This window comes from Anas acuta, unplaced genomic scaffold (genome assembly GCF_963932015.1).
Source record: "Anas acuta unplaced genomic scaffold, bAnaAcu1.1 SCAFFOLD_376, whole genome shotgun sequence".
Taxonomy (NCBI): Eukaryota; Metazoa; Chordata; class Aves; order Anseriformes; family Anatidae; genus Anas; species Anas acuta.
In genome coordinates, this window is record NW_027076069.1 from 1 (window position 1) to 27,302 (window position 27,302).

At 55.5% G+C, this 27,302-nt stretch overlaps 1 protein-coding gene across 1 annotated transcript; it reads left to right on the forward strand.

The window, feature by feature from the left end:
* Positions 1-2,445: 2,445 nt before the first annotated feature.
* LOC137848902 (signal-induced proliferation-associated 1-like protein 3) lies at positions 2,446-24,872 on the forward strand. The gene is given in 21 exon segments (XM_068668392.1): positions 2,446-2,714; positions 3,821-4,457; positions 4,459-4,766; positions 4,768-5,339; positions 7,150-7,241; positions 7,243-7,281; positions 10,645-10,833; positions 11,048-11,222; positions 11,310-11,413; positions 11,519-11,676; positions 11,823-12,399; positions 13,782-14,056; positions 16,690-16,821; positions 16,823-16,921; positions 17,024-17,134; positions 17,250-17,380; positions 18,239-18,339; positions 21,123-21,492; positions 22,911-23,083; positions 24,467-24,630; positions 24,739-24,872. Coding segments are annotated over 19 exon segments (4,254 nt in total). The 5' UTR covers positions 2,446-2,714; positions 3,821-3,938; the 3' UTR covers positions 24,596-24,630; positions 24,739-24,872.
* Positions 24,873-27,302: the final 2,430 nt, after the last annotated feature.

Consider the following 27,302-nt stretch of genomic DNA (forward strand, 5'->3'; position numbering starts at 1 on the left):
CTGACCCCGCCCGGGGGCTGCTTTCGGACCCCCCCAGCGCGTCCCCGCGGTAAGGTCGGTGATTTTGGGGGAATATCTGGAGATTTGGTGAATTGTGACCCAAAACAGGCTCGGCTCCTTTCGCTATTGTATTTTTTCCCCCCTTTTTTTTCCCTTTTTTTCCTTTTTTCCCCTCCTTTTACCCTAAAACCAATTAATGACGATGTCATCGCCGGTTAATTGGGATTATTTGGCGTTAATTGGCCGCCCCTAATTAGGCACAAAGTTGGGAACCTCTCAGCTAATTGCTCCACTAATTTCCCCTCCCACAGCCGGCCGGGGCCGTTTTGGGTTCGTTTCCTGCCTTTTACCCATTTAGGACCAATTTTCATGAAACGCAGAACTCAGCCCCTGCTCGAAGCAGGTGGTTTTGCCTGGCGTCCCAAAATTTGGGGTGATTTTTGGGGGAAAAAAGCGTGAAATAGGGCACGAGGCATTCGTGGTGCTCTGAGTGCGCTCCCGATCCGTTTTTTGGGCTTTTTTCACCCAAAATGAGTGCTTGGGGGTAGAACCTACACCCTGAGGCTCAGCAAAACCAGGAGCTGTGCCTAAAATCGGTATTTTTAAGGGGAAATTTTCCCCGATTCCTGTTTTTTTTTCCTTGTTTCGAGGCTAAGGCAGGGTTAAAGCCGTGGCCACGGGGGGAAAAACGCCAGAAATTGGAGCGCAATTTATCAAAAGCCGTGGTTAATAATTAAAAAACCTCGCCCTTCCCCCCCTCGCGGCGGCTCGAAAAACCCAGCTCGGTAAATAGGCCCCGAGATAAGGCAGAAACCGCCCCGTTTCCCCCCAAAATTTGGGGGCGTTTCGCACCCACGCGTGGCGTTGGAGCCCCTTTTCCTGGCGTTTTTACCCCAAAAATCACCTGGGGTATCGGGGTCATCCCGCTCTCTGGATCGGCTCCTCGGTGCCGCCAGGCTCCCATGGCTAAAATTAAAAATTATGGCTAAAATTGAAAAAAATATAATATATTTTTGGCTTCGGGAGCTAGCTAAAATTGTTAAAATTAAAAATTATGGCTAAAATGGTTAAAATCATTATTTTTTTTCGCTCTGGGTGATCAAATTCTCCCCATCCCACGAGGAAATCCCACAGGGATGCGGGTGCCAGGAATTGCCTGCTTCCCCCCAAAATTTTGGGGCAATTTTCACCCACGCGTGGCGGCGACCCTAAACATGAGACCCCAGTGGGGTGTTTGAACCCTTTTCCTGGCGTTTTTACCCCAAAAATCACGCTGGGCATCGGTTTCATCCTGCTCCTCGGTGCCATGAGGCTCCGGCTAAAATGGCTAAAATTAAAAATTACGGCTAAAATTAAAAAAAATTATATTTTTGGCTTTGAGAGTCAGCTAAATGGTTTAAAATTTCAAAATATGGCTAAAATGGTTAAAATTAGTATTTTTTTTCGCCCTGGGTGATCAAATTCTCCCCATCCCACGAGGAAATCCCTGGGGATGCGGTGCCAGGAATTGCCTGCTTCCCCCCAAAATTTTGGGGCAGTTTTCACCCACGCGTGGTGGCAACCCTAAATACAGGAGCACAGTGGGGTGTTTGAACCCTTTTCCTGGCGTTTTTACCCCAAAAATCACGCTGGGCATCGGTTTCATCCTGCTCCTTGGTGCTCTAAAGCTCCGGCTAAAATGGCTAAAATTAAAAATTACGGCTAAAATTAAAAAAAATGCTACATTTTTGGCTTTGAGAGTCAGCTAAATGGTTTAAAATCTGAAAATTATGGTTAAAATGGTTAAAATTAGTATTTTTTTTCGCTCTGGGTGATCAAATTCTCCCCATCCCACGAGGAAATCCCCGGGGATGCGGGTGCCAGGAATTGCCTGCTTCCCCCCAAAATTTTGGGGCAATTTTCACCCACGCGTGGCGGCGACCCTAAACATGAGACCCCAGTGGGGTGTTTGAACCCTTTTCCTGGCGTTTTTACCCCAAAAATCACACTGGGCATCGGTTTCATCCTGCTCCTTGGTGCCATGAGGCTCTGGCTAAAATGGCTAAAATTAAAAATTATGGCTAAAATTAAAAAAAATTATATTTTTGGCTTTTGAGAGTCAGCTAAATGGTTTAAAATCTAAAAATATGGCTAAAATGGTTAAAATTAGTATTTTTTTTCGCTCTGGGTGATCAAATTCCCCCCATCCCACGAGGAAATCCCCGGGGACGCGGTGCCGGACCCTGACCCCGCGCGGTGCCGGCCGCGGGCGTTCCTCTGCCCTTCGCCCCCGGGGAGCGCCCGGCCCCAAATCCGCCCCGGATCCGAGGGCAGAAAGCGGAAAAAAAATCAATTTTTCCGCCCGGCCGCGCCGGGAATGAGTTAATTCCCCCCATTTCTCCATCTGGAGACGGGGAGAATAGAGTAGGACCTACAATAACAGCGCCGGTGGTGCTTTTTTTGGGGTCAAACTCGGCGTTTTGGCTCGCGAGCTGAGGGATTCGGCGGGGGGATTTTGGGGCCAGATCTGGCCGTTTTGGTTTAAAGCGGCTCTCCGTGGGCGAGGGGGCCCTTCCCCGCTCGTCTTCGGGGGATTAGAGCAGATTATTTGGAGAGGGGGATTAGAGCAGCCCAGCGGGGCGGGTGCTCGCTTGTTTTCCTGCTGCCCGTTTTGGGGGAGAAAAACGGGGATTTGGGCTGAAAAATCAGCGTGAAGCGGTCCCGAACCCACCGAGGTAAGGGCCCGTTTGGGTTGAAATCCCTAAATCCGGTCATTTTCTGTAGGGTTCAGTCCCCACCAGGGATTGATTGGAAGGGGATGAGCTGCGAGGCGGAGCAATTTGGGGGAAATCTGAGCGATTTTGGGGTTTCGCCCCCGGGGCGCGCTCGGCTGCCGCGCCTCCCCGGATTAGCGCCGGGATTGGGAAATTTGAGCCTTAAAGCCCCAAAAAGGCGGCGGGGAAGGCGTGGAACCGCCTCGTTAATCCCTCAGCACCCTTCATTAATCGCTAATTTAAGGGCAGGAGCCTCCAACGCGGCCTCAGAGTGGCTGAATTGGGGTTTTTCCCCCCAAAAAAACTCCAGGATTTGGGAATTTGTCGCCACCAGCACAGCAACGGGGCCCTAAAATTTGGGGTTGAGACTGGGGGGGCCGAAATCCCCGGGGTTTTGTCCCCCCCCTCCCGGGGTCAGCAGAGCTGCACGAGATGCCCTGGGGGTGCTTTTAACCAATTCTGAGTCATTCCTCCCCAAATTCATCCCCGAAAAAAAATCTTCAGGGGACGTGCTCGGCCTGGGGGGGGAGCTGGCCAAAAAAAAATATAAATAAATAAATAAATAAACGGGTACCCAAATTGGTGTTTTTTCGCCCCAGCACCGGTGTTTCATGAATTCTGTTAATTTTGGGGGGCAAATCCGTGGGTTTTGGTAAAGGAGGCTCGTCAGCCCTCCCCGCCTGCCTTTAATTAATGCTCCCAGGTATTGATTTAACACCGGCTGGCGGGGTAATTAGCGAGGGGGATTAACGAGGCAGCCTGGGGGGGGGACGCTCAGACGGATTAGGATTTGTCCGTCCCCATCCCACTTGGGGGGGGCTTTTTTGGGGGTCCCCACAGCCCCCCTTTTTGGGGGTGCCGAAGGGATTTGGTTTGCTGGGGGGCGATTTTTGGGGTTGCCAAAACCCCCCCCCGAAGCCAAAACCTCCCTGGTGCGTTTGGGGACGGTTTTAGGGCTTTGCTCGGTGGCTTTTTGGGGACCCCAAAATGCAAATAAACGGCTGACCCCCCCCAAAAAAAAAAAACCCAAATTCTTCTAACCCTCTTTTCTACTTATTTTTTGGCAGGATGGCCGGGCAGAAGAACCGGGGGGCGACGCCGTGAGCGCGGCATGGGGCAACGGCGCGCCGGGGACGGCCCCCGCCGGGCATCGCCGCCCGGTCACCGCCCCCTGGCGTGGCAACCATGAGCCCCCCCCCCAGTGGCCACGCCACCCCTCCCCGGACCATGAGCGCCCACCGCCCCCCCCGGCACGACGGCGCCGACGCCGCCGAGCCGGTATTTTGGGCGCAGAATGGCAACGGCACCGCCGAATCCGGAGCCCCCCCGGCCCGGCCGGCGCGGTGCCGCCGGTGCTCCCCAAAATGGGGGTGCGCGCGCGCATCGCCGACTGGCCCCCAAAAAGAGACCCTACAGCCGCCAGCCCGAACCGAGAAGGGGGCCGGGAAGCCCCCCAGCGGGGCACCCCCGGTGGGCAGCAGCCGCCCCTCGGTGGTGGTGGTAGGCACCGGTGGCACCGGTGGTGGCACCGGTGGCGGCGGCGTTTCGGGGCTCAAAGCCTTGCACCGCTTGGCGCGGCGGCGCTCCAAGGACGTGGAGTTCCAGGAGGGGTGGCCCCGTCCTTGCGGCCGTCCCTTGGGCCCCTTGCGGCACCGCAGCAGCAGCGAGGTGACGTTGAGCGAGTGCGACCCCGAGGAGGGCGGCGGCGGTGACGGAGGCGGCGGCGGCGCCGCGGGGGGCCAAGCTGGGGGGGGCCGGGGGGCTCTTCCGCGAGTACGGCAGCACCTCGTCCATCGACGTGCAGGGGATTTCGGAGCAGAGCTTCTTCGCCATGCTCAACGAGTTCCGCAGCGGCGGAAAAAGCTCGGTGGGGGCCACGGTTTCTTCGGAGACCCCCCCGGGACCATCCCCGGTGGCGCCGCGGGACGAGCCGGCGGCGCAACCGAAGGAGAAACCGCGGAGGAAGGCACCCAAGGGCGACGCCGGGGGCGAATCCATCTTCAGGAAGCTGCGGAGGCGGCCGAAACGAAGGGGACGGCGAGGAGGGGAGGGCGGCGGAGCCCGGCAAAGCCTGGCTTTGCCGGCGGAGCTTCGCCCACTACGACGCGCAGAGCATCCTCTTCGACCTCAACGCCGTGGCCGCCAAGCGCGCCGTGGTGGCCCAGCGCCGAAACACCACCACGGGGGCTTCGGCGGCTTCGGCGGCCACCGCGCGCCCCGGCGGGCCCGATCCGGCGTCGGGGAGCACCGAGGACCTGAACGGGAAGGAGAATTTGGAGCACGACGGCGGGGACAACACCAGCAACGAGCTCCTGCTCAGCTGCCCCCATTTCCGCAACGAGATCGGCGGCGGCGCCGAGCGCAACGTCAGCTTCTCCAGGGCTTCGGGGGGCTCCGCCGGGGGCGCTCCGGGGGGAGACGGGGGGTTCCCGGAGCCCGGCCTCGACGCCCGGCCCACCAACGCCGGGATTTCGGTGCTGGAGGTGCCCAAGGAGCTGCAGAGGAACCCCAACCGGCTCAAGCACTACAGCGTCGAGCACGTGGACCTCGGCGCACGCTACTACCGGGACCATTTCCACGGCAAAGGTGGGGACGTGGCACAGGGGGGGGGGACCGTGGCGGTGCCAAAAAGTTGCGGGGTGGTGATGCGGAGGTGCTGGGGGGGCTTCAAGACCACCCCAAAGCCTTCCTTTGGAGGGTTTGGGGTGCCTTTGGAGGGTTTGGGGTGCCTTTGAGGGGTTTGGGGTGCCTTTGGAGGGTTTGGGGTGCCTTTGGAGGGTTTGGGGTGCCTTTGGAGGGTTTGGGGTGAAGGGTTTGGGGTGCCTTCGAAGGGTTTGGGGTGCCTTTGGAGGGTTTGGGGTGCCTTTGAAGGGTTTGGGGTGCCTTTGGAGGATTTGGGGTGCCTTTGGAGGGTTTGGGGTGCCTTTGAGGGGTTTGGGGTGTCTTTGGAGGGTTTGGGGTGCCTTTGAAGGGTTTGGGGTGCCTTTGGAGGGTTTGGGGTGCCTTTGGAGGGTTTGGGGTGCCTTCGAAGGGTTTGGGGTGAAGGGTTTGGGGTGCCTTTGAAGGGTTTGGGGTGCCTTCGGAGGGTTTGGGGTGTCTTTGGAGGGTTTGGGGTGCCTTTGAGGGGTTTGGGTGCCTTTGGAGGTTTGGGGTGCCTTTGAGGGGTTTGGGGTGCCTTTGAAGGGTTTGGGGTGCCTTTGAGGGGTTTGGGGTGCCTTTGGAGGGTTTGGGGTGCCTTTGAGGGGTTTGGGGTGCCTTTGAAGGGTTTGGGGTGCCTTTGGAGGGTTTGGGGTGCCTTTGAGGGGTTTGGGGTGTCTTTGGAGGGTTTGGGGTGCCTTTGGAGGGTTTGGGGTGCCTTTGAGGGGTTTGGGGTGAAGGGTTTGGGGTGCCTTTGAAGGGTTTGGGGTGCCTTTGGAGGGTTTGGGGTGCCTTTGAAGGGTTTGGGGTGCCTTTGAGGGGTTTGGGGTGCCTTTGGAGGGTTTGGGGTGAAGGGTTTGGGGTGCCTTTGAGGGGTTTGGGGTGCCTTTGAGGGGTTTGGGGTGTCTTTGGAGGGTTTGGGGTGTCTTTGGAGGGTTTGGGGTGAAGGGTTTGGGGTGCCTTTGAGGGGTTTGGGGTGTCTTTGAAGGGTTTGGGGTGTCTTTGGAGGGTTTGGGGTGCCTTTGGAGGGTTTGGGGTGCCTTTGAGGGGTTTTGGGTGAAGGGTTTGGGGTGCCTTTGGAGGGTTTGGGGTGTCTTTGGAGGGTTTGGGGTGAAGGGTTTGGGGTGCCTTTGAGGGGTTTGGGTGTCTTTGAAGGTTTTGGGGTGCCTTTGAAGGGTTTGGGGTGAAGGGTTTGGGGGTGCCTTTGGAGGGTTTGGGGTGAAGGGTTTGGGGTGCGTCGCTGCTCGTTCCGTCCCGTTCGTGGAATGGGAACGGGGACGGCGTGAAACTGGGAGGTCTGGTGGGACTGGGTTGGGGTGGAAGGTCCCGCAGCTCCTCCGTCCCTACACCTCCTCCGTCCCTACACCTCCTCCGTCCCTACACCTCCTCCGTCCCAGACCTCCTCCGTCCCTACACCTCCTCCGTCCCAGACCTCCTCCGTCCCTACACCTCCTCCGTCCCTACACCTCCTCCGTCCCTACACCTCCTCCGTCCCTACACCTCCTCCGTCCCTACACCTTCTCCTCCGTCCCTACACCTTCTCCTCCGTCCCTACACCACCTCCTCCGTCCCTACACCACCTCCTCCGTCCCTACACCACCTCCTCCGTCCCTACACCACCTCCTCCGTCCCTACACCACCTCCTCCGTCCCTACACCACCTCCTCCGTCCCTACACCACCTCCTCCGTCCCTACACCTCCTCCGTCCCTACACCACCTCCTCCGTCCCTACACCTCCTCCGTCCCCGTTGGCTCGCAGAGCACTCCAACTACTTCGGGGTGGACGAGAAGCTGGGCCCCGTGGCCGTCAGCATCAAGAGGGAGAAGCTGGAGGACCACAAGGAGCACGGCCCCCCAGTACCAGTACAGGATCATCTTCCGGACCAGTGAGGTGCGGGTGGCGCGCCCTTCGCCCCGTTGGGCGCCCTAAAACCAGTTCCTAAAGGGGCTGGGACCCACGCTTGTGGGTCCGTCCCCATTTTGGGGCTGTCCCCATCATCGTCCCCTTCTCGGGTCCTTCCCCATCCCATCGTCACCAGCGTTGTCCCCGTTGTTCCTGTCCCGGATCCGTCCCAATCCCATCGTCACTGACCCCGTCTTGGGTCCGTTTCCATCCTTTTTGCATTGTCCCCATCTCAGGTCCGTCATCATCCTCATCGTTCCCCTCTTGGGTCTGTCCCCGTTGTTCTTGAGATCTTCCTTACCCCATCATCATCCTCACCTTGGGTCCATCCCATTGCCATCATCCCCATCATCATCCTCACCTTGGGTCCATCCCCATCATCATCTTCACCTTGGATCTGTCCCCATCCCATTGTCCCCGTCATCGTCCCCACCTCGGATCCGTCCCAATCCTATCATCCCCATCATCATCCTCACCCTAAATCTGTCCCCATCCCATTGTCCCCATCATCATCCCATTATTGTCCCCACCTTGGGTCCGTCCCCATCCCATTATCCCCATCATCATCCCAGTATCATCCCCACCTTGGCTCCATCCCCATCCCATCTTCCCACCTTGGATCCATTCCAATCCTATCGTCCCCATCATCATCCTCACCTCGGATCCGTCCCCATCATCTTCGTCATCATTCTCTTATTGTCCCCACTTTGGATCCATCCCCATCCCATCATCCCCATCATCACCCCATTATCACCCCCACCTTGGGTCCATCCCCATCCCATTATCCCCATCATCATCCCAGTATCATCCCCACCTTGGATCTGTCCCCATCCCATTATTGTCCCCACCTTGGGTCCGTCCCCATCCCATCACCCCCATCATCATCCCAGTATCATCCCCGTCTTGGATCCATCCCCATCCCATTATTGTCCCCACCTTGGGTCCATCCCCATCCCATTATCCCCATCATCATCCCAGTATCATCCCCGTCTTGGGTCCATCCCCATCCCATTGTCCCCATCCCATCATCCCATTATTGTCCCCACCTTGGGTCCGTCCCCATCATCATCCTCACCTTGAATCTGTCACCATCCCATTGTCCCCACCTTGGGTCCATCCCCATCCCATCACCCCCATCATCATCCCAGTATCATCCCCACCTTGGCTCCATCCCCACCCCATCATCCCATTATTGTCCCCACCTTGGATCCATCCCCATCCCATTATCCCCATCATCATCCCAGTATCATCCCCATCTTAGATCCATCCCCATCCCATTATGGTCCCCACCTTGGATCCATCCCCATCCCATCATCCCCATCATCATCCCATTATTGTCCCCACCTTGGGTCCGTCCCCATCATCATCCTCACCTTGAATCTGTCACCATCCCATTGTCCCCACCTTGGGTCCGTCCCCATCCCATCATCCCCATCATCATCCCAGTATCATCCCCACCTTGGATCCATCCCCATCCCATTATTGTCCCCACCTTGGGTCCGTCCCCATCCCATTATCCCCATCATCATCCCAGTATCACCCCCACCTTGGATCCATCCCCATCCCATTATTGTCCCCACCTTGGCTCCATCCCCATCCCATCATCCCCATCGTCATCCCATTATTGTCCCCACCTTGGGTCCGTCCCCATCCCATTATCCCCATCATCATCCCAGTATCATCCCCATCTTAGATCCATCCCCATCCCATTATGGTCCCCACCTTGGATCCATCCCCATCCCATCCTTCTCATCCTCTTGTCCCCATCCCATCACCCCCATCATCATCCCATTATCACCCCCACCTTGGGTCGATCCTCATCCCATTATGCCCATCATCATCCCATTATTGTCCCCTCATTGGATCCGTCCCCATCCCATCATCCCCATCCCATTGTCCCCATCCCATCGTCCCATTATTGTCCCCACCTTGGCTCCATCCCCATCCCATTATCCCCATCATCATCCCAGTATCATCCCCGTCTTGGATCCATCCCCATCCCATTATGGTCCCCATCTTAGATCCATCCTCATCCCATTATTGTCCCCACTTTGGATCCATCCCCATCCCATCACCCCCATCATCATCCCAGTATCATCCCCGTCTTGGCTCCATCCCCATCCCATCTTCCCCACCTTGGATCCATCCCAATCCTATCGTCCCCATCATCATCCTCACCTCGGATCCGTCCCCATCATCTTCGTCATCATTCTCTTATTGTCCCCACTTTGGATCCATCCCCATCCCATCACCCCCATCATCATCCCAGTATCATCCCCACCTTGGCTCCATCCCCACCCCATCATCCCATTATTGTCCCCACCTTGGGTCCATCCCCATCCCATCACCCCCATCCCATCATCCCATTATTGTCCCCACGTTGGGTCCGTCCCCATCATCATCCTCACCTTGAATCTGTCACCATCCCATTGTCCCCACCTTGGGTCCATCCCCATCCCATTATCCCCATCATCATCCCAGTATCATCCCCACCTTGGCTCCATCCCCATCCCATCATCCCCATCATCATCCCATTATTGTCCCCACCTTGGGTCCATCCCCATCCCATCATCCCCATCATCATCCCATTATTGTCCCCACCTTGGGCCCGTCCCCATCCCATTATCCCCATCATCATCCCAGTATCATCCCCGTCTTGGATCCATCCCCATCCCATTATTGTCCCCACCTTGGGTCCATCCCCATCCCATCCTTCTCATCCTCTTGTCCCCATCCCATCACCCCCATCATCACCCCATTATCACCCCCACCTTGGGTCCATCCCCATCCCATTATCCCCATCATCATCCCATTATTGTCCCCTCATTGGATCCATCCCCATCCCATCATCCCCATCATCATCCCATTATTGTCCCCACCTTGGGTCCATCCCCATCCCATTATCCCCATCATCATCCCATTATTGTCCCCTCATTGGATCCATCCCCATCCCATTATCCTCATCATCATCCCAGTATCATCCCCATCTTAGATCCATCCCCATCCCATTATGGTCCCCACCTTGGATCCATCCCAATCCTATCATCCCCATCGTCATCCCATTATTGTCCCCACCTTGGGTCCGTCCCCATCCCATTATCCCCATCATCATCCCAGTATCATCCCCACCTTGGATCTGTCCCCATCCCATTATTGTCCCCACCTTGGGTCCGTCCCCATCCCATTATCCCCATCATCATCCCAGTATCACCCCCACCTTGGCTCCATCCTCACCCCACCACCCCCATCCCCACCCATCATCACCCCCACCTTGCGCCCACCCCCACCCCTCTCCCCTCCCCTCCCCGTGCCCCCCCACGGCTCACCCACCCCCTTCCTCACCCCAAAAAGCTCACCACCCTCCGCGGCTCCATCCTGGAGGACGCCACCCCCACGGCCACCAAGCACGGCACGGTGCGGGGGCTCCCGTTGAAGGACGCCCTGGAGTACGTCGTCCCCGAGCTCAACATCCACTGCCTGCGCCTGGCCATGAGCACCCCAAAAGTCACCGAGCAGCTCCTCAAACTCGACGAGCAGGGGGTGAGCGGGGTCTTGGGGGGGGTCTCGGGGGGGTGGGCGAGGGGTCCCGGTGACAAATATCCCCGGTGGTGGCCCCCATCACGGTGGTGATTTGTGCCGTTTTGACCCAAAATCTCTTGGTCGCCTTCTTGGCTCGACGATCCATGGGGTTGGGTTTGGGGTGGGAGGGGGGGGTTGTGGCTTGATTTTTGGGGTGCTGACCCCCTCCCCGCAGCTCTGCCGGCGGCACAAGGTGGGCATCCTGTACTGCAAAGCCGGGCAGAGCTCGGAGGAGGAGATGTACAACAACGAGGACGCGGGGCCGGCCTTCGAGGAGTTCCTCTCGCTGCTGGGGGAGAAGGTTTGCCTCAAGGCCTTCAGCAAGTACGCCGCCCAGCTGGACACCAAAAGTGAGCGACGGGGACGGATTTTGGGGGGTCAACCTCAAAATTTGGGGCCGCCCAAAATCCTTGAGTTCCATACCTTTCGCCCCGCAGCCGACTCGACGGGCACCCACTCGCTCTACACCACCTACCAGGACTACGAGATCATGTTCCACGTCTCCACCATGCTGCCCTACACCCCCAACAACCGGCAGCAGGTACCCCCAAACCCCCCCCAAACCCCCCACCTCATCCGTGTGTCCGTCCGTCCCTCGTTCACCCCCATTTTTGTTATTTTTTGGCTTCTCCCCCCCCCTCGCCAGCTGCTGAGGAAGAGGCACATCGGCAACGACATCGTCACCATCATCTTCCAAGAGCCCGGCGCCCTGCCCTTCACCCCCCAAAACGTCCGCTCGCACTTCCAGCACGTCTTCATCATCGTCCGAGCCCACAGCCCTTGCACCGAGAACGTCTGCTATAGGTGAGCCCCCCCCCGATGACCCCATCTCACCCTCCAAATCCCCCCCACCGCGCTTCGGGGTCAAATTTTGGGGCGGTTTCTCCCCCTACTCCTGCTTTAAGTGCTCTGAGGACCCCAAAATCATTCTCTCCTTCGCCTCCCCCAAGCGTGGCCGTGACCCGCTCCAAAGACGTGCCCCCCTTCGGCCCCCCCATCCCCAACGGCGTCACCTTCCGCAAGTCTGACGTCTTCCGAGACTTCTTGCTGGCCAAGGTGATCAACGCGGAGAACGCCGCCCACAAGTCGGACAAATTCCACACCATGGCCACCCGCACGAGGCAGGAGTACCTCAAGGACCTGGCCGAAAACTGCGTCACCAACACCCCCATCGATTCGGCCGGGAAGTTCAACCTCATCTCCTTGGCCTCCAAAAAAAAGGAGAAGACCAAAGCCCGGGCGGGCGCCGAGCAGCACAGCGCCGGGGCCATCGCTTGGCGCGTCTCCGCTCAGGATTTCGCCCGCGGGGCCGAGATCTCCTGCGCCTTGGGCATCTCCAACGAGTTCGTGGTGCTGCTCGACCTGGCCGCCAAGGAGGTGGTCTTCAACTGCTTCTGCGGGGACGTCATCGGCTGGACCGCCGACGCCTCCACCCTCAAGATCTTCTACGGCCGCGGCGACCACATCTTCATCCGGGCGGCCGAGGGCGGCCCCGAGGATGTCAAGGAGATCGTGCAGAGGTTGAAGGTGAGCGTCTTGGGGTCGTGGAGCTCCTCCATCCTCGTGGAGGAGGAGATTTGGGGTCATGGAGCTCCTCCATCCTCATGGAGGAGGAGATTTGGGGTCGTGAAGCTCCCTCGTCCTCATGGAGGAGGAGATTTGGGGTCATGAAGCTCCTCCATCCCCATGGAGGAGGAAATTTGGGGTCGTGGAGCTCCTCCATCCTCACGGAGGAGGAGATTTGGGGTCGTGGAGCTCCTCCATCCCCGTGGAGGAGGAGATTTGGGGTCGTGGAGCTCCTCCATCCCCATGGAGGAGGAAATTTGGGTTGAGTTGGGTTGAGTTGGGTTTGGTTGGTTTGGGTTGGGTTGAGTTGGGTTGAGTTGGGTTGGGTCGGGTTGGGTTGGGTCGAGTTGGGTCGGGTTGGGTTGAGTTGGTTTTGGTTGAGTTGGGTTGAGTTGTGTTGGGTTGGGTTTGGTTGTGTTGGGTTGTGTTGGGTTCTTTTCGGCACGCATCAGGTTGGGTTGAGTTGAGTTGAGTTGGGATGGGTTGGGTTGAGTTGGGTTGGGTTGAGTTTGGTTGGGTTGGGTTGAGTCAGGTTGGGTTGAGTCAGGTTGAGTTGTGTTGAGTTTGGTTGAATTTGGATGGGTTGAGTTGGGTTGGGTTGAGCTGGGTTGGGCTGAGTTGGGTTGGGTTGAGTTGAGTTGAGTTTGGTTGGTTTGAGTTGGGTTGAGTTGGGATGGGTTTGGTTGAGTTGGGTTGGGTTGAGTTGGGTTGGGTTGAGTTGAGATGAGTTGGGTTGAGTTGAGTTGGGTTTGGTTGGGTTTGGTTGAGTTTGGTTGAGTTGGGTTGGGTGGAGTTGGGATGGGTTGGGTGGAGTTGGGTTGGGTTGAGTTGGGTTGGGTTGAGTTTGGTTGGGTTTGGTTGAGTTGAGTTGGTTTGAGTTGAGTTGGGTTGGGTTGGTTTGAGTTGGGTTGGTTTGAGTTGAGTCGGGTCAGGTTGGGTTGAGTCGGGTTGGGTTGAGTTGGGTTGGGTTGTGTTGAGTTGGGTTGAATTGGGATGGGTTGAGTTTGGTTGGGTTTCGTTGGGTTGAGTTGAGTTGGGTCTGGTTGGGTTTGGTTGGGTTGAGTTGGGTTGAGTTGGGTTGAGTTGAGTTGGGTTGGGTTGGTTTGAGTTGAGTCGGGTCAGGTCGGGTTGAGTTGTGTTGAGTTGTGTTGAATTGGGATGGGTTGAGTTTGGTTGGGTTGAGTTTGGTTGAGTTTGGTTGGGTTGAGTTGGGTTGAGTTGAGTTGGGTTGGGTTGGGTTTGGTTGGGTTGAGTTGGGTTGAATTTGGTTGGGTTTGGTTGAGTTGAGTTGGGTTCTTTTCGGTGCGCATCAACGTCACCAAGCGGCCGTGTCCTTCTTCCAGGTGACGACGTCGGGCTGCGAGACGGTGGACATGACGCTGCGGCGCAACGGGCTGGGCCAGCTGGGCTTCCACGTCAAGTACGACGGCACCGTGGCCGAGGTGGAGGACTACGGCTTCGCCTGGCAGGCCGGGCTGCGCCAGGGCAGCCGCCTGGTGGAGATCTGCAAGGTGGCCGTGGTCACCCTGAGCCACGAGCAGATGATCGACCTCCTGCGCACCTCCGTCACCGTCAAGGTGGTCATCGTGCCGCCCCACGAGGACGGGGCGCCGCGCAGGTAAATGCCACCCCACCCTCATCGTCACGCCGGGGTGGTTTTTTGGGTTGGGTTCACGCCGGGGTCTTTTTTTGGGGCTGGGTTCCCACCGGGGTGGTTTTTTGGGGCTGGGTTCCCACCGGGATGTTTTTTGGGGTTGGGTTCCCACCAGGGTGATTTTTGGGGCTCAGCTCCCCCAAGGCATTTTTTGGGGCTCAGCTACCCTGGGTGTTTTTGGGGACTCGGCTCCACCGGGGTCTTTTTTTGGGGCTGGGTTCCCACCGGGGTCTTTTTTTGCGGCTGGGTTCCCACTGGGGTGTTTTTTGGGGCTGGGTTCCCACCGGGATGTTTTTTGGGGTTGGGTTCCCACCAGGGTGATTTTTGGGGCTCAGCTCCCCCAAGGCATTTTTTGGGGCTCAGCTACCCTGGGTGTTTTTGGGGACTCGGCTCCACCGGGGTCTTTTTTTGGGGCTGGGTTCCCACCAGGGTGTTTTTTTGGGGTTGGGTTCCCACCAGGGTCTTTTTTGGGGTTGGGTTCCCACCAGGGTGTTTTTTTGGGGTTGGGTTCCCACCAGGGTCTTTTTTGGGGCTGGGTTCCCACCAGGGTCTTTTTTTGGGGCTGGGTTCCCACCAGGGTCTTTTTTGGGGCTGGGTTCCCACCAGGGCGCTTTTTGGGGCCGGGCTTCCCGGGGCATTTTTGGGGCCTCGGCTTCCAGGGTGATTTTTGGGGCTCAGCTCCCCCAAGGCATTTTTTGGGGCTCAGCTACCCGGGGTGTTTTGGGGGACTCAGCTCCCCCAGGATCATCAGCAGATGATCGACCTCCTCCGCACCTCCGTCACCGTCAAGGTGGTCATCGTGCCGCCCCACGAGGACGGGGCGCCGCGCAGGTGAACACCACCCCACCCTCATCGTCACGCCGGGGTGGTTTTTTGGGGCTGGGTTCCCACCGGGATGTTTTTTGGGGTTGGGTTCCCACCGGGGTCTTTTTTGGGGTTGGGTTCCCACCAGGGTCTTTTTTGGGGCTGGGCTTCTCCAGGGTGTTTTTGGGGCTCAGCTCCCCCAAGGCACTTTTTGGGGCTTAGCTACCCGGGGTGTTCTGGGGGACTCAGCTCCCCCAGGGTGTTTTTTGGGGCTGGGTTCCCACCGGGGTCTTTTTTGGGGCTGGGTTCCCACCAGGGTGCTTTTTGGGGCTGGGTTCCCAGCGGGGTCTTTTTTGGGGCTGGGTTCCCAGCGGGGTCTTTTTTGGGGCTGGGTTCCCAATGGCGTGTTTTTTGGGGCTGGGTTCCCAGCAGGGTGTTTTTTGGGGGCTGGAATCCCACCAGGGTGTTTTTTTGGGGCTGGGTTCCCACCGGAGTGTTTTTTGGGGCTGAGTTCCCACCGGGGTCTTTTTTGGGGCTGGGTTCCCACCACGGTCTTTTTTTGGGGTTGGGTTCCCACCAGGGTCTTTTTTGGGGCTGGGTTCCCAATGGCGTGTTTTTTGGGGCTGGGTTCCCACCGGGATGTTTTTTGGGGTTGGGTTCCCACCAGGGTGATTTTTGGGGCTCAGCTCCCCCAGGGCGCATTTTTGGGGGCTTAGCTACCCGGGGTGTTTTGGGGGACTCAGCTCCCCCAGGGTGTTTTTTGGGGCTGGGTTCCCACCGGGGTCTTTTTTTGGGGCTGGGTTCCCACCAGGGTGTTTTTTGGGGCTGGGTTCCTACCAGGGTGTTTTTGGGGCTGAGTTCCCACCGGGGTCTTTTTTTGGGGCTGGGTTCCCACCGGGGTGTTTTTGGGGCCGGGCTCCCAGGGGCACTTTTTGGGGCCTCGGCTTCCCAGGGTGTTTTTGGGGCCAGGCTCCCCCAGGGCATTTTTGGGTCCTTGGTTTCCAGGGTGATTTTTGGGGGTCAGCTCCCCGAAGGCATTTTTTGGGGCTCAGCTACCCTGGGTGTTTTTGGGGACTCGGCTCCACCGGGGTCTTTTTTTGGGGCTGAATTCCCACTGGGGTCTTTTTTGGGGCTGAGTTCCCACCGGGGTCTTTTTTGGGGGCTGGGTTCCCACCGGGGTATTTTTTTGGGGCTGGGTTCCCAGCGGGGTCTTTTTTTGGGGCTGGGTTCCCACCGGGGTCTTTTTTTGGGGCTGGGTTCCCACCAGGGTGTTTTTTGGGGCTGGGTTCCCACCGGGGTGTTTTTTGGGGCTGGGTTCCCACCGGGGTCTTTTTTTGGGGCTGGGTTCCCACCAGGGTGTTTTTTGGGGCTGGGTTCCCACCGGAGTGTTTTTTGGGGCTGGGTTCCCACCAGGGTCTTTTTTGGGGCTGGGTTCCCCCGGGGAATTTTTGGGGCTCAGCTCCCCCGGGGCATTTTTGGGGCCTTGGCTTCCAGGGTGATTTTTGGGGGCTCAACTCCCTGGGGCTTTTTGGGGCCTCGGCTTCCAGGGTGATTTTTGGGGGCTCAGCTTCCCGGGGCACTTTTGGGGCCGGACTTCCCCAGGGTGCTTTTGGGGCTGGGCCCCCCCCAAGGCATTTTTGTGGGCTCAGCTCCCTGGGGCATCCCTGCAGAATTTCGGGGAGGGGGGGCTATTTTGGGTGCCAATCAACAACCAAAAGGGCCGGGATCCTCACGGGGGGGGCCATCCCCAAATCCCAAAATCCCAAAAATCCCAAATCTTTGCATCCTTACAGGGGCTGGGCCGAATCGGTGGAGCTGAGCAGCTCCGAACCCAAAAGCGAAGCCGAAAGCGGGCGCCCCCCCTTCCGCAGCAGCTCGGGGTGGCAGTGGAGCGGCCCCGCGTCCCACAACGCCCCCCCCCCCGGCCACCACTGGCCACGGGCCCCCCCATGCCGGGGGGGGCACCCGGACCCCCAAACAGCCCCCCGTGCCCTACCGCGAGGTGCAGCCCCTGCACGCCAAGAGGTGAGGACGAGGGATTTTGGGGGGGGGTTGGGGGGCTTTTGGGGGGGGTTTTGGCTCTGGGGGGGTGCCGTGACCCCCCCCAATTTTTCATCTCGCCCCCAGACCCGTCAGCTTCCCCGAAAGCCCCCACCCCAATTCGTCGGGGCCGTACCGCCAACCCTCGGGGAGTTTTTCGGCGCCCACCTACGCTCGCTATAAACCCCCCCCGGAAAGGTTTGGGGGCCCCCCCCCCCTTAAAAAAAAAAAAAAATCAGCACTTTGTCCCTTTTATGGGATGCAAAAACGAGGAGAAAAGCCCCAAAATCCGCTCGTTGTCCCCCCCCCATAGGTACGCGGCACCACAGCGGGCGCTGCTGCCCTTCGAGCCCCACGGGGGGCACGACGCCCCCCCCTCCAGCGGGGATTCGTCCTCGGGGGGGGTCAGCAGCCACGAGAGCACCATGGAGAGGCACAAACCTGGTGAGAAAAGTGATTTGGGGGGGGGCAAAGGTAGCAAAACCCATCGTGGGGGGGCAAAAGCCAACCCAAAAGGGGAAAAACCCAGCTTGGGGGGCGCAAAATTTGGCTTGGGGGGGTAAAACCCATCCCAGGGGGGCGCAAAACCTGGCTTGGGGGGGCAAAACCCAACCCAGGGGGGGCAAAACACAACCTGGGGGAGGCAAAACCCAACATGGGGGGGTAAAACTCATGCCGGGGGGGGCGCAAAACCCAGCTTGGGGGTGCAAAACCCAACCCGGGGGGGGAAAACACAACCTGGGGGGGGGTAAAACCCAACATGGGGGGGTAAAACTCATGCCGGGGGGGCGCAAAACCCAGCTTGGGGGTGCAAAACCCAACCAGGGGGGGGCAAAACCCAACCTGGGGGGGTAAAACCCAACCTGGGGGGGGTAAAACCCAACCTGGGGGGGCAAAACACAACCTGGGGGGGCAAAACACAACCTGGGGGGGGGCAAAACCCAACCAGGGGGGGCAAAACACAACCTGGGGGGGGCAAAACCCAACTTCGGGGGGCAAAACCCATGCTGGGGGGGCAAAACCCACCTGGGGGTGTGCAAAATTTGACTTGGGGGGGGGGCAAAACCCATTGGGAGGGGGCACAAAACCCAAACTGGGGGGGCAAAACCCAACCTGGGGGGGCAAAATCCATCCCGGGGGGGGGGCAAAACCCAACCTGGGGGGGGCACCAGAACCGCCCCCAAATATTTTGGGGTAATAAATATTTTGGGGACGAGGGACCCGGGCTGGGGGGGGGGGTGACCCCGGTGCCCCCCCCACTTTGTGACACCGGGGGGGGGGGGATTTTGGGACTCGTTGCAGAGCCGCTGTGGCACGTGCCGGCCCCGTCCCGGCTGGGGGGGGGCAAGCGGGCCGGCAGGCAGGAGGCCACCGGCAAGGACTCGCCCGGCCGGCACCCAAAGGTGAGGGGGGGGCACAAGGGGGGGGGCACCTCCCCCAGTCCCTTGGGGGGGGGCTCTGGGACCCCCCCAGTTTCATTTTGGGGTACCCCAAGCTTTTTGGGGGGGGCTTTGGGACCCTAAAGCTTCATTTTAGGGCAGCTTCAGTGCTTTGTGGGGGGGGCTCTGGGATCCCAATTTTAATTTTGGGGCACCCTCAGTCCTTTGGGGGGGGCTCTGGGACCCCAATTTTAATTTTGGGGCACCCCCAGTCCCTTGGGGGGGGCTCTGGGACCCCCCAGTTTCATTTTGGGGCACCCCAAGCCCTTTGGGGGGGGCTCTGGGACCCCAATTTTAATTTTGGGGCACCCTCAGTGCTTTGTGGGGGGGCTCTGGGACCCCAATTTTAATTTTGGGGCACCCCCAGTCCCTTGGGGGGGGCTCTGGGACTCCCCCAGTTTCATTTTGGGGCACCCCAAGACCTTTGGGTGGGGCTCTGGGACCCCAAATTTAATTTTGGGGCACCCCCAGTCCTTTTGGGGGGGGGCTCTGGGACCCCAGATTTAATTTTGGGGCACTCAAAGCCCTTTGGGGGGGGCTCTGGGACCCCCAATTTAATTTTGGGGCACCCCCAGTCCCTTGGGGGGGGGCTCTTGGACCCCCCAGTTTCATTTCGGGGCACCCCAAGCCCTTTGGGGGGGGCTCTGGGACCCCAAATCTAATTTTGGGGCACCCTAATTGCTTTTGGGGGGGCTCTGGGACCCCAGATTTAATTTTGGGGAACCCTCAGTCCTTTGGGGGGGGCTCTGGGACCCCCCAGTTTCATTTTGGGGCACCTCCAGTCCTTTTGGGGGGGGTCTGGGACCCCAATTTTAATTTTGGGGCACCTCCAGTCCCTTGGGGGGGGCTCAGGGATCCCCCAGTTTCATTTTGGGGCACCCCAAGCTCTTTGGGGGGGGCTCTGGGACCCCAATTTTAATTTTGGGGCACCCCCAGCACTTGGGAGGGGGTCTCAGAGCCCCCCCAGCTTCATTTTACCCCCCCCACCCCCCTTTTTACCCCCCCTAAGCCCCCCTAATTCTCCCTTTCACCCCCTCCAAGCCCTTTTTTAGGGCTGGGGGGGGGGGGTTTAGGAGCCCCCCCCTCACTTTTTGCCCCCCCCTACCCCTTTTTATGCCCTCAACCCCCCCCCCAATTTCATTTTCCCCCCCCCCAATCTTCATTTTACCCCCCCACCCCCATTTTTGCACCCCCTAACCCCCCCTAATTCTCCTTTTCACCCCCTCCAAGCCCTTTTTTAGGGCTGGGGGGGGGGTCTGGGAGCCCCCCCCTCAATTTTTACCCCCCCCCAACCCCTTTTTATGCCTCAACCCCCCCCATCCTTCATTTTACCCCCCCCAATCTTCATATTACCCCCCCTAACCCCCCCCAGGGCTCCTTTTCACCCCCCTCCAAGCCCTTTTTAAGGGCTGGGGGGGGGGGGTTAGGAGCCCCCCCCTCAATTTTTCCCCCCCCCCAACCCTTTTTATTCTCTCACCGCCCCCCCAATCTTTATTTTACCCCCCCCAATCCTCATTTTACCCCCCCCACCCCCCTTTTTGCACCCCTTAACCCCCCCTAATTCTCCTTTTCACCCCCTCCAAACCCTTTTTTAGGGCTGGGGGGGGGTCTGGGAGCCCCCCCCTCACTTTTTGCCCCCCCCAACCCTTTTTATACCCTCAACCCCCCCCAAATCTTCATTTTACCCCCCCCCAATCTTCATTTTACCCCCCCCCACCCCCCTTTTTACCCCCCCTAACCCCCCCTAATTCTCCCTTTCACCCCCTCCAAGCCCTTTTTTAGGGCTGGGGGAGGGTCTGGGAGCCCCCCCCTCAATTTTTCCCCCCCCCCCAACCCTTTTTATTCTCTCACCGGCCCCCCAATTTCATTTTACCCCCCCAATCTTCCTTTTACCCCCCCTAACCCCCCCTAATTCTCCTTTTCACCCCCTCCAAGCCCTTTTTTAGGGCTGGGGGGGGTCTGGGAGCCCCCCCTCAATTTTTCCCCCCCCCCCAACCCTTTTTATTCTCTCACCGCCCCCCCAATTTAATTTTACCCCCCCCAATCTTCATTTTACCCCCCCCCACCCCCCTTTTTACACCCCCTAACCCCCCCTAATTCTCCTTTTCACCCCCTCCATGCCCTTTTTTAGTGCTGGAGGGGGGGTCTGGGAGCCCCCCCCTCAATTTTTACCCCCCCCAACCCCTTTTTATTCCCTCAACCCCCCCCAGTCTTTATTTTACCCCCCCCCCAATCTTCATTTTACCCCCCCCATCCTTCCTTTTACCCCCCCCATCCCCCTTTTTACCCCCCCCTAAGCCCCCCTAATTCTCCCTTTCACCCCCTCCAAGCCCTTTTTTAGGGCTGGGGGGGGGTCTGGGAGCCCCCCCCTCAATTTTTACCCCCCCCAACCCCTTTTTATGCCCTCAACCCCCCCAATCTTCATTTTACCCCCCCCCCAATCTTCCTTTTACCCCCCCTAACCCCCCCTAATTCTCCTTTTCACCCCCTCCAAGCCCTTTTTTAGGGCTGGGGGGGGGGTCTGGGAGCCCCCCCCTCACTTTTTTCCCCCCCCCAACCCCTTTTTATGCCCTCAACCCCCCCCCCCAATTTAATTTTACCCCCCCAATCTTCCTTTTACCCCCCCCAAATCTTCCTTTTACCCCCCCTAAGCCCCCCTAATTCTCCCTTTCACCCCCTCCAAGCCCTTTTTTAGTGCTGGGGGGGGGTCTGGGAGCCCCCCCCTGACTTTTTGTCCCCCCCCCCAGCCTGAAGCCCCCTACTCCAGCCACTCGAGCAGCAACACCCTCTCCAGCAACGCCTCCAGCAGCAGCCACGATGAGCGCTGGTTCGACCCCCCCGACCCCCCCCCCGAGACCCCCGACCCCCAAATTTCCAAAGGGGGGGCGGGGGGGGGGCTTCCAGCGACAGCGGCATCGACGCCCCCCCCCCTCTACGCCCCCAAATCTGCCCGGCCGCTTCCCCCCCCCCCCCAGAGGGAAAAAATCCCCAAAGGTTACGGGAGGAGGAGCCCCCCCCCCCGCTGCCGACCCCCCCCCACGCCAAGGGCTACCAGAGGCCCAGGGGCTGCTTGCCGCCCCCCCCCGCCGCCAGCCCCGACCCCTTCAAGCAAGCCAGGTAATCAGACCCCCCCCCCGGACCCCCCCTGACCCACAAATCCCCCCCCGACCCCCTTTGACCCCCCCAAATCCCCTTTGACCCCCCGAATCCCTTGACCCCCCTTTGACCCCCCCTGAACCCCCCCTTGACCCCCCCAACCCCCCTTTGACCCCCCCGAACCCCCTTTGACCCCCCCCAATTCCTTTTGACCCCCCCTTTGACCCCCCCCGAATCCCCTTGACCCCCCTTTGACCCCCCTTTGACCCCCCCCGAACCCCCTTTGACCCCCCCAACCCCCTTGACCCCCCCAAATTCCCGTTGACCCCCCCGACCCCCTTTGACCCCCCCCGAACCCCCTTTGACCCCCCCAAATCCCCCTTGACCCCCCCTGACCCCCCTTTGACCCCCCCGACCCACAAATCCCCCCCCGACCCCCTTTGACCCCCCTCGACCCCCTTTGACCCCCCCGACCCCCTTTGAGCCCCCCAACCCTCTTGACCCCCCCCGATCCCCCTTGACCCCCCCCATTTATTTCATTTATTTTCTTTTATTTTTATCTCTATTTTTATTAAATTGTTATATAAATTATTATAATATTTCTTATATTAAATCATTATCTTCATTTTATATTTATTTTCATTTTATTTTATATTTTTTATTTTATTATTTTTATCTATTTTATTACATTTAATTATTATATTATTGATAATATTTATTATATTAAATTATTATATTATTCATTTTATTTTATTTTATTTATTTTTTTATTTATTTTTTAATTTTTTAATTTTAGTTATATTTAATTTTAACTTTTTTTAATTTATTTTTAATTTTATTAAATTTTATTTTATTAAATTTTAATTTTAATTTCTTTTTTATTTATTTTATCAAATTTTTTTTAATTTTAATTTCATTTTTTATTTTTTATTTATTTTATCAAATTTTTATTTTTTAATTTTAATTTTAATTTTAATTTGTTTTTTATTTTATCAAATTTTTATATTTTAATTTTAATTTCATTTTTTTTATTTTTATTTTTATCAATTTTTTATTATTTTAATTTTAATTTCATTTTATTTTTTATTTATTTTTTATTTTATCAATTTTTTATTTTTTTAATTTTTTTTTTTTTTTTTAAATTTAAATTTAATTTTAATTTAATTTTCTTTTTTATTTTTTATCATTTAAAAAAAAATAATTTATTATTATTTTTTTTTAAATTTAAATTTAATTTTAATTTAATTTTCTTTTTTATTTTTTATTTATCATTTTTTTAAAAAAAAATAATTTATTATTTATTTATTTATTTATTTATTTTAAATTTTAATTTAATTTTAATTTAATTTTCTTTTTCTTTTTTATTTTATCAATTTTTTATTTTTTTTAATTTAAATTTAATTTTAATTTAATTTTTTTTCTTTTTTTTTTTCCTGCAGCTCCCGGGGGGGCCCCAAAGGCCCCTCGGACCCCCCCCGCCCCCCGGCTCCCTGCAGCTCTCGGCGTCCGTCCCCAAATCCTTTTTCTCCAAGCAGCCCGGCAGGGCCAAACCCGGCTGGAAGCGGGGCGACGACCCCACAGCGCGCCCCACCGCCTGCCCCGACCCCAAAAAGTGAGGGGGGGCCCTGGGGGGGGCTCAGCTGGGACCCTACAGGTCGGAGGAGGGGTTTGGGGGGGGTTGGGGGGGGGGTACGGGGGGGGGGGGTGATTGGGTTTTGGGGTTCAAAGTGGTGAAAGGGCTTCGTGTACCCCAAAAAGCTCACCCCAAAAATCCCCCGAGAGCTTCGTGCACCCCAAAAATCCCCCAAAGAGCTTCGTGCACCCCATAAATACCCCATAAATCCCCCAAAAAGCTTCACACACCCCAAAAATCCCAAAAAAATCCCCCAAAGAGCTTCATGCACCCATAAATCCCCCAAAAATTCCCTAAAGAGCTTCATGTACCCCAAAAATCTTATCCCATAAATGCTCCAAGAGCTTCATGCACCCCCTAAATCGCACCCCATAAATCCCCCAAGAGCCTCGTACACCCCCTAAATCCCCCCTAAATCCCCCAAAGAGCTTCATGCACCCCAAAAATCCCATCCCATAAATCCCCCAAAGAGCTTCGTGCACCCCAAAAATCCCCCATAAAACCCCCAAAGAGTTTCATGCATCCCATAAATCCCCCCTAAATCCCCCAAAGAGCTTTGTGCACCCCAAAAATCCCATCCCATAAATCCCCCAAAAATCCCTAAAGAGCCTCGTGTACCCCCTAAATCCCCCAAAAATCCCCTAAAGAGCTTCGTGTACCCCCTAAATCCCACCCCATAAATCACCCAAAGAGCTTTGTGCACCCCAAAAATCCCCCAAAGAGCTTCATACACCCCAAAAATCCCATCCCATAAATCCCCCAAAGAGTTTCATGCACCCCAAAAATCCCCCCTAAATTCCCTAAAGAGCTTTGTGTACCCCAAAAATCCCATCCCATAAATGCTCCAAGAGCTTCATGCACCCCCTAAATCCCACTCCATAAATCCCCTAAGAGCCTCGTACATCCCCTAAATCCCCCCTAAATCCCCCAAAAGCTTCACACACCCCAAAAATCCCATCCCATAAATCCCCCAAGAGCTTCACACACCCCAAAAACCCCATCCCATAAATCCCCCAAAGAGCTTTGTGCACCCCAAAAATCCCCTGTAAATCCCCCAAGAGCCTCGTGTACCCCATAAATCCCCCTTAAATCCCCCAAAAAGCTTCACCGCACCCCAAAAATCCCACCCTATAAATCCCCCAAGAGCCTCTTACACCCCATAAATCCCCCCTAAATCCCCCAAAAAGCTTCATGCACCCCAAAAATCCCACCCCATAAATCCCCAAAAGACCCTCACACACCCCCTAAATCCCCCCTAAATCCCCCCTAAACCCCCCAAAAACCTTCATCCACCCCCTAAACCCCCCCCCGGGGGGTCCTTTTTGGGGTCTGACCCCCCCCAAAAAAAAAACCCCGTTTCAGGCAGGTGGACGCGGGCACCAAAAACGTTTTTGGGCAGCCGCGGCTGCGGGCGTCGCTGCGGGACCTGCGCTCCCCCCCGCAAACCCTACAAATCCACCGTGGAGGCCGACCTCAAAAAACTCATCCTGATGGACAGCGGCGCCCCCGAACCCGAGCGGGACGCGGTGAGGACCCCCCCCCCGAAAAAAATTAAAAAAAAAATTTTAAAAAAATCTCAAAAACGACGAAAAAAAAGCCCAAAAACTAAAATCGCCCTTTTTCGCCCCAAAAAGTCGCCCCCCCCAAAGGGGTTGCAGAGGACGCTGTCGGATGAGAGCCTCTGCGGGGGGCGGCGGGAGGGGGCCGCAGCCCCCGACCCCCCCTCGGCCGCCACCTTCCCCTCCTGCACCCTCCCCGGCCGCCCGCCAGCACCCGGGCAGCCTCCCGAGAAAAAATGTAAGTTTGGGGTTTTTCCCCTTTTTCCCCCTTTTTTTCCCCCCTTTTCCCCCCTTTTCCCCCCTTTTCCCCCCTTTTCCCCCCTTTTTCCCCTTTTTTTCCCCTTTTTTTCCCCTTTTTTTCCCCTTTTTTTCCCCCTTTTCTCCCCCTTTTCCCCCTTTTTTCCCCCTTTTTCCCCCTTTTTTCCCCCTTTTTCCCCCTTTTTTCCCCCTTTTTCCCCCTTTTTTCCCCCTTTTTCCCCCTTTTTCCCCCCTTTTTCCCCCCTTTTTCCCCCCTTTTTCCCCCCTTTTTCCCCCCTTTTTCCCCCCTTTTCCCCCTTTTTCCCCCTTTTTCCCCCCTTTTCCCCCTTTTTCCCCCCTTTTTTCCCCCCTTTTTTCCCCTTTTTTCCCCTTTTTTCCCCTTTTTTCCCCTTTTTCCCTTTTTTCCCCTTTTTCCCCTTTTTCCCCTTTTTTCCCTTCTTCCCCTTTTTTCCCCCTTTTTTCCCCCTTTTTCCCCCTTTTTTCCCCTTTTTTCCCCTTTTTCCCCCTTTTTCCCCCTTTTCCCCCTTTTTCCCCCTTTTTCCCCTTTTTCCCCCTTTTTCCCCTTTTCCCCCTTTTTCCCCCTTTTTCCCCCTTTTTCTTCCCTTTTTTCCCCCTTTTTCCCCCTTTTTATTCCCTTTTTCCCCCTTTTTCCCCCTTTTTCCCCCTTTTTCCCCCTTTTTCCCCCTTTTTCCCCCTTTTTCCCCCTTTTCCCCCTTTTCCCCCTTTTCCCCCCTTTTCCCCCCTTTTTCCCCCTTTTTCCCCCCCTTTTCCACCCTTTTCCCCCCTTTTCCCCCCTTTTTCCCCCTTTTTCCCCCTTTTTCCCCTTTTTCCCCCCTTTTTCCCCCCTTTTTCCCCCTTTTCCCCCTTTTTCCCCCCTTTTTCCCCCCTTTTTCCCCCCTTTTTTCCCCCTTTTTCCCCCCTTTTTCCCCCTTTTTTCCCCCTTTTTCCCCCTTTTTCCCCTTTTTCCCCATTTTTTCCCCCTTTTTCCCCCTTTTTTTCCCCCTTTTTTTCCCTTTTTTCCCTTTTTTCCCCTTTTTTCCATTTTCTCACCTTTTTTTCTCACCTTTTTTCCCCCCTTTCCCCGTTTTTTCCCTTTTTTTTGTTTGCCACCTTTTTTCCCCCATTTTTTTCTTTTTCCCCTTTTTTCTTTCCCTTTTTTCCCTTTTTCCCCTTTCCCCCTTTTTTCCCCATTTTTCCCCCTTTTTTCTTTTTTTCCCCCTTTTTTCTTTCCCCTTTCCCCCCTTTTTTCCCCTTTTTTCTCCCCTTTTTTCCCCATTTTTCTCCTCTTTCTCCCATTTTTTTCATTTTTCATTTTTTTGTTTTTTTCATCTTTTTGAGTTTTCGTTTTTTTGTTTGTTTTTCCCCTTTTTTCCCCTTTCCCCCCTTTTCCCCTCATTTTTCCTGTTTCCCCTTTCTCCCCTTTTTCTCCCCCTTTTATTTCTTCCCTTTTTTCCCCCTTTTCCTTCTTTTTCCCACGTTTCCCCCTTTTTTCCCTTTTCCCCCTTTTTTCCCTTTTCCCCCTTTTTTTCTTTCCCTTTTTTTCCTTTTTCCCTTTCCCCCTTTTTTTCCATTTCCCCTTTTTTCCCCTCTTCCCCCCCTTCCCTTTTTTTCCTTTTTCCCCTTTTCCCATTTTTCCCACTTTTTTCCCTTTTTTCCATTTCTCTCACCTTTTTCCCTTTTTTCCTTTTTCTTTTCCCTCTTTTTCGTTTTTTTTCCTTTTTCCCCTTTTTTCCTTTTTTTTCCTTTTCCTTTTTTCATTTTTTCCTTTCTTCCCCTTTTTTCATTTTCTTTTCCTTTTTCCCCTTTATTTCGTTTTTTTCCTTTTCCCCCGTTTTTCTCGTTTTTTCCATTTCCTCCATTTTTCTCATTTCTTTTCCTTTCCCCTTTTTTCCTTTTTTTTCCTTTTCCCCTTTTTTCCTTTTTTTCCCTTTTTTTCCTTTTTTTTTTCCTTTTCCCCCTTCTTTCCTGTTTTTCCTTTTTTCCCTATTTTTTCTATTTTTTTTTCCTTTTTTTCCTTTTATCGTTTTTTTTCCTTTTTTTCCTTTTTTCCTTTTTTCCTCTTTTTCCTTTTTTCCTATTTTCCCTATTTCTTTTCCTTTTTTCCTTTTTATCATTTTTTTCCTTTTTTCCTGTTTTTCCTTTTTTTTCTATTTTTTTGTTTTTTCCCTTTTTCTCCTTTTTTTTCCTTTTTTTTCCTTTTTCTCTTTTTTTCATTTTTTTCCTTTTTCCCCCTTTTTCCTTTTTTCCCCTTTTTTCCCTTTTTTTCATTTTCCCTTTTCCTCCCCTTTTTTCCTCCCCTTTTTTTTTCCCTTCCCCCTCTCCCCCCTGACCCTCCGTTTTGGGGCCGTTTTGGGGTTTTTCCCCCCCCCAGGCACGATCTC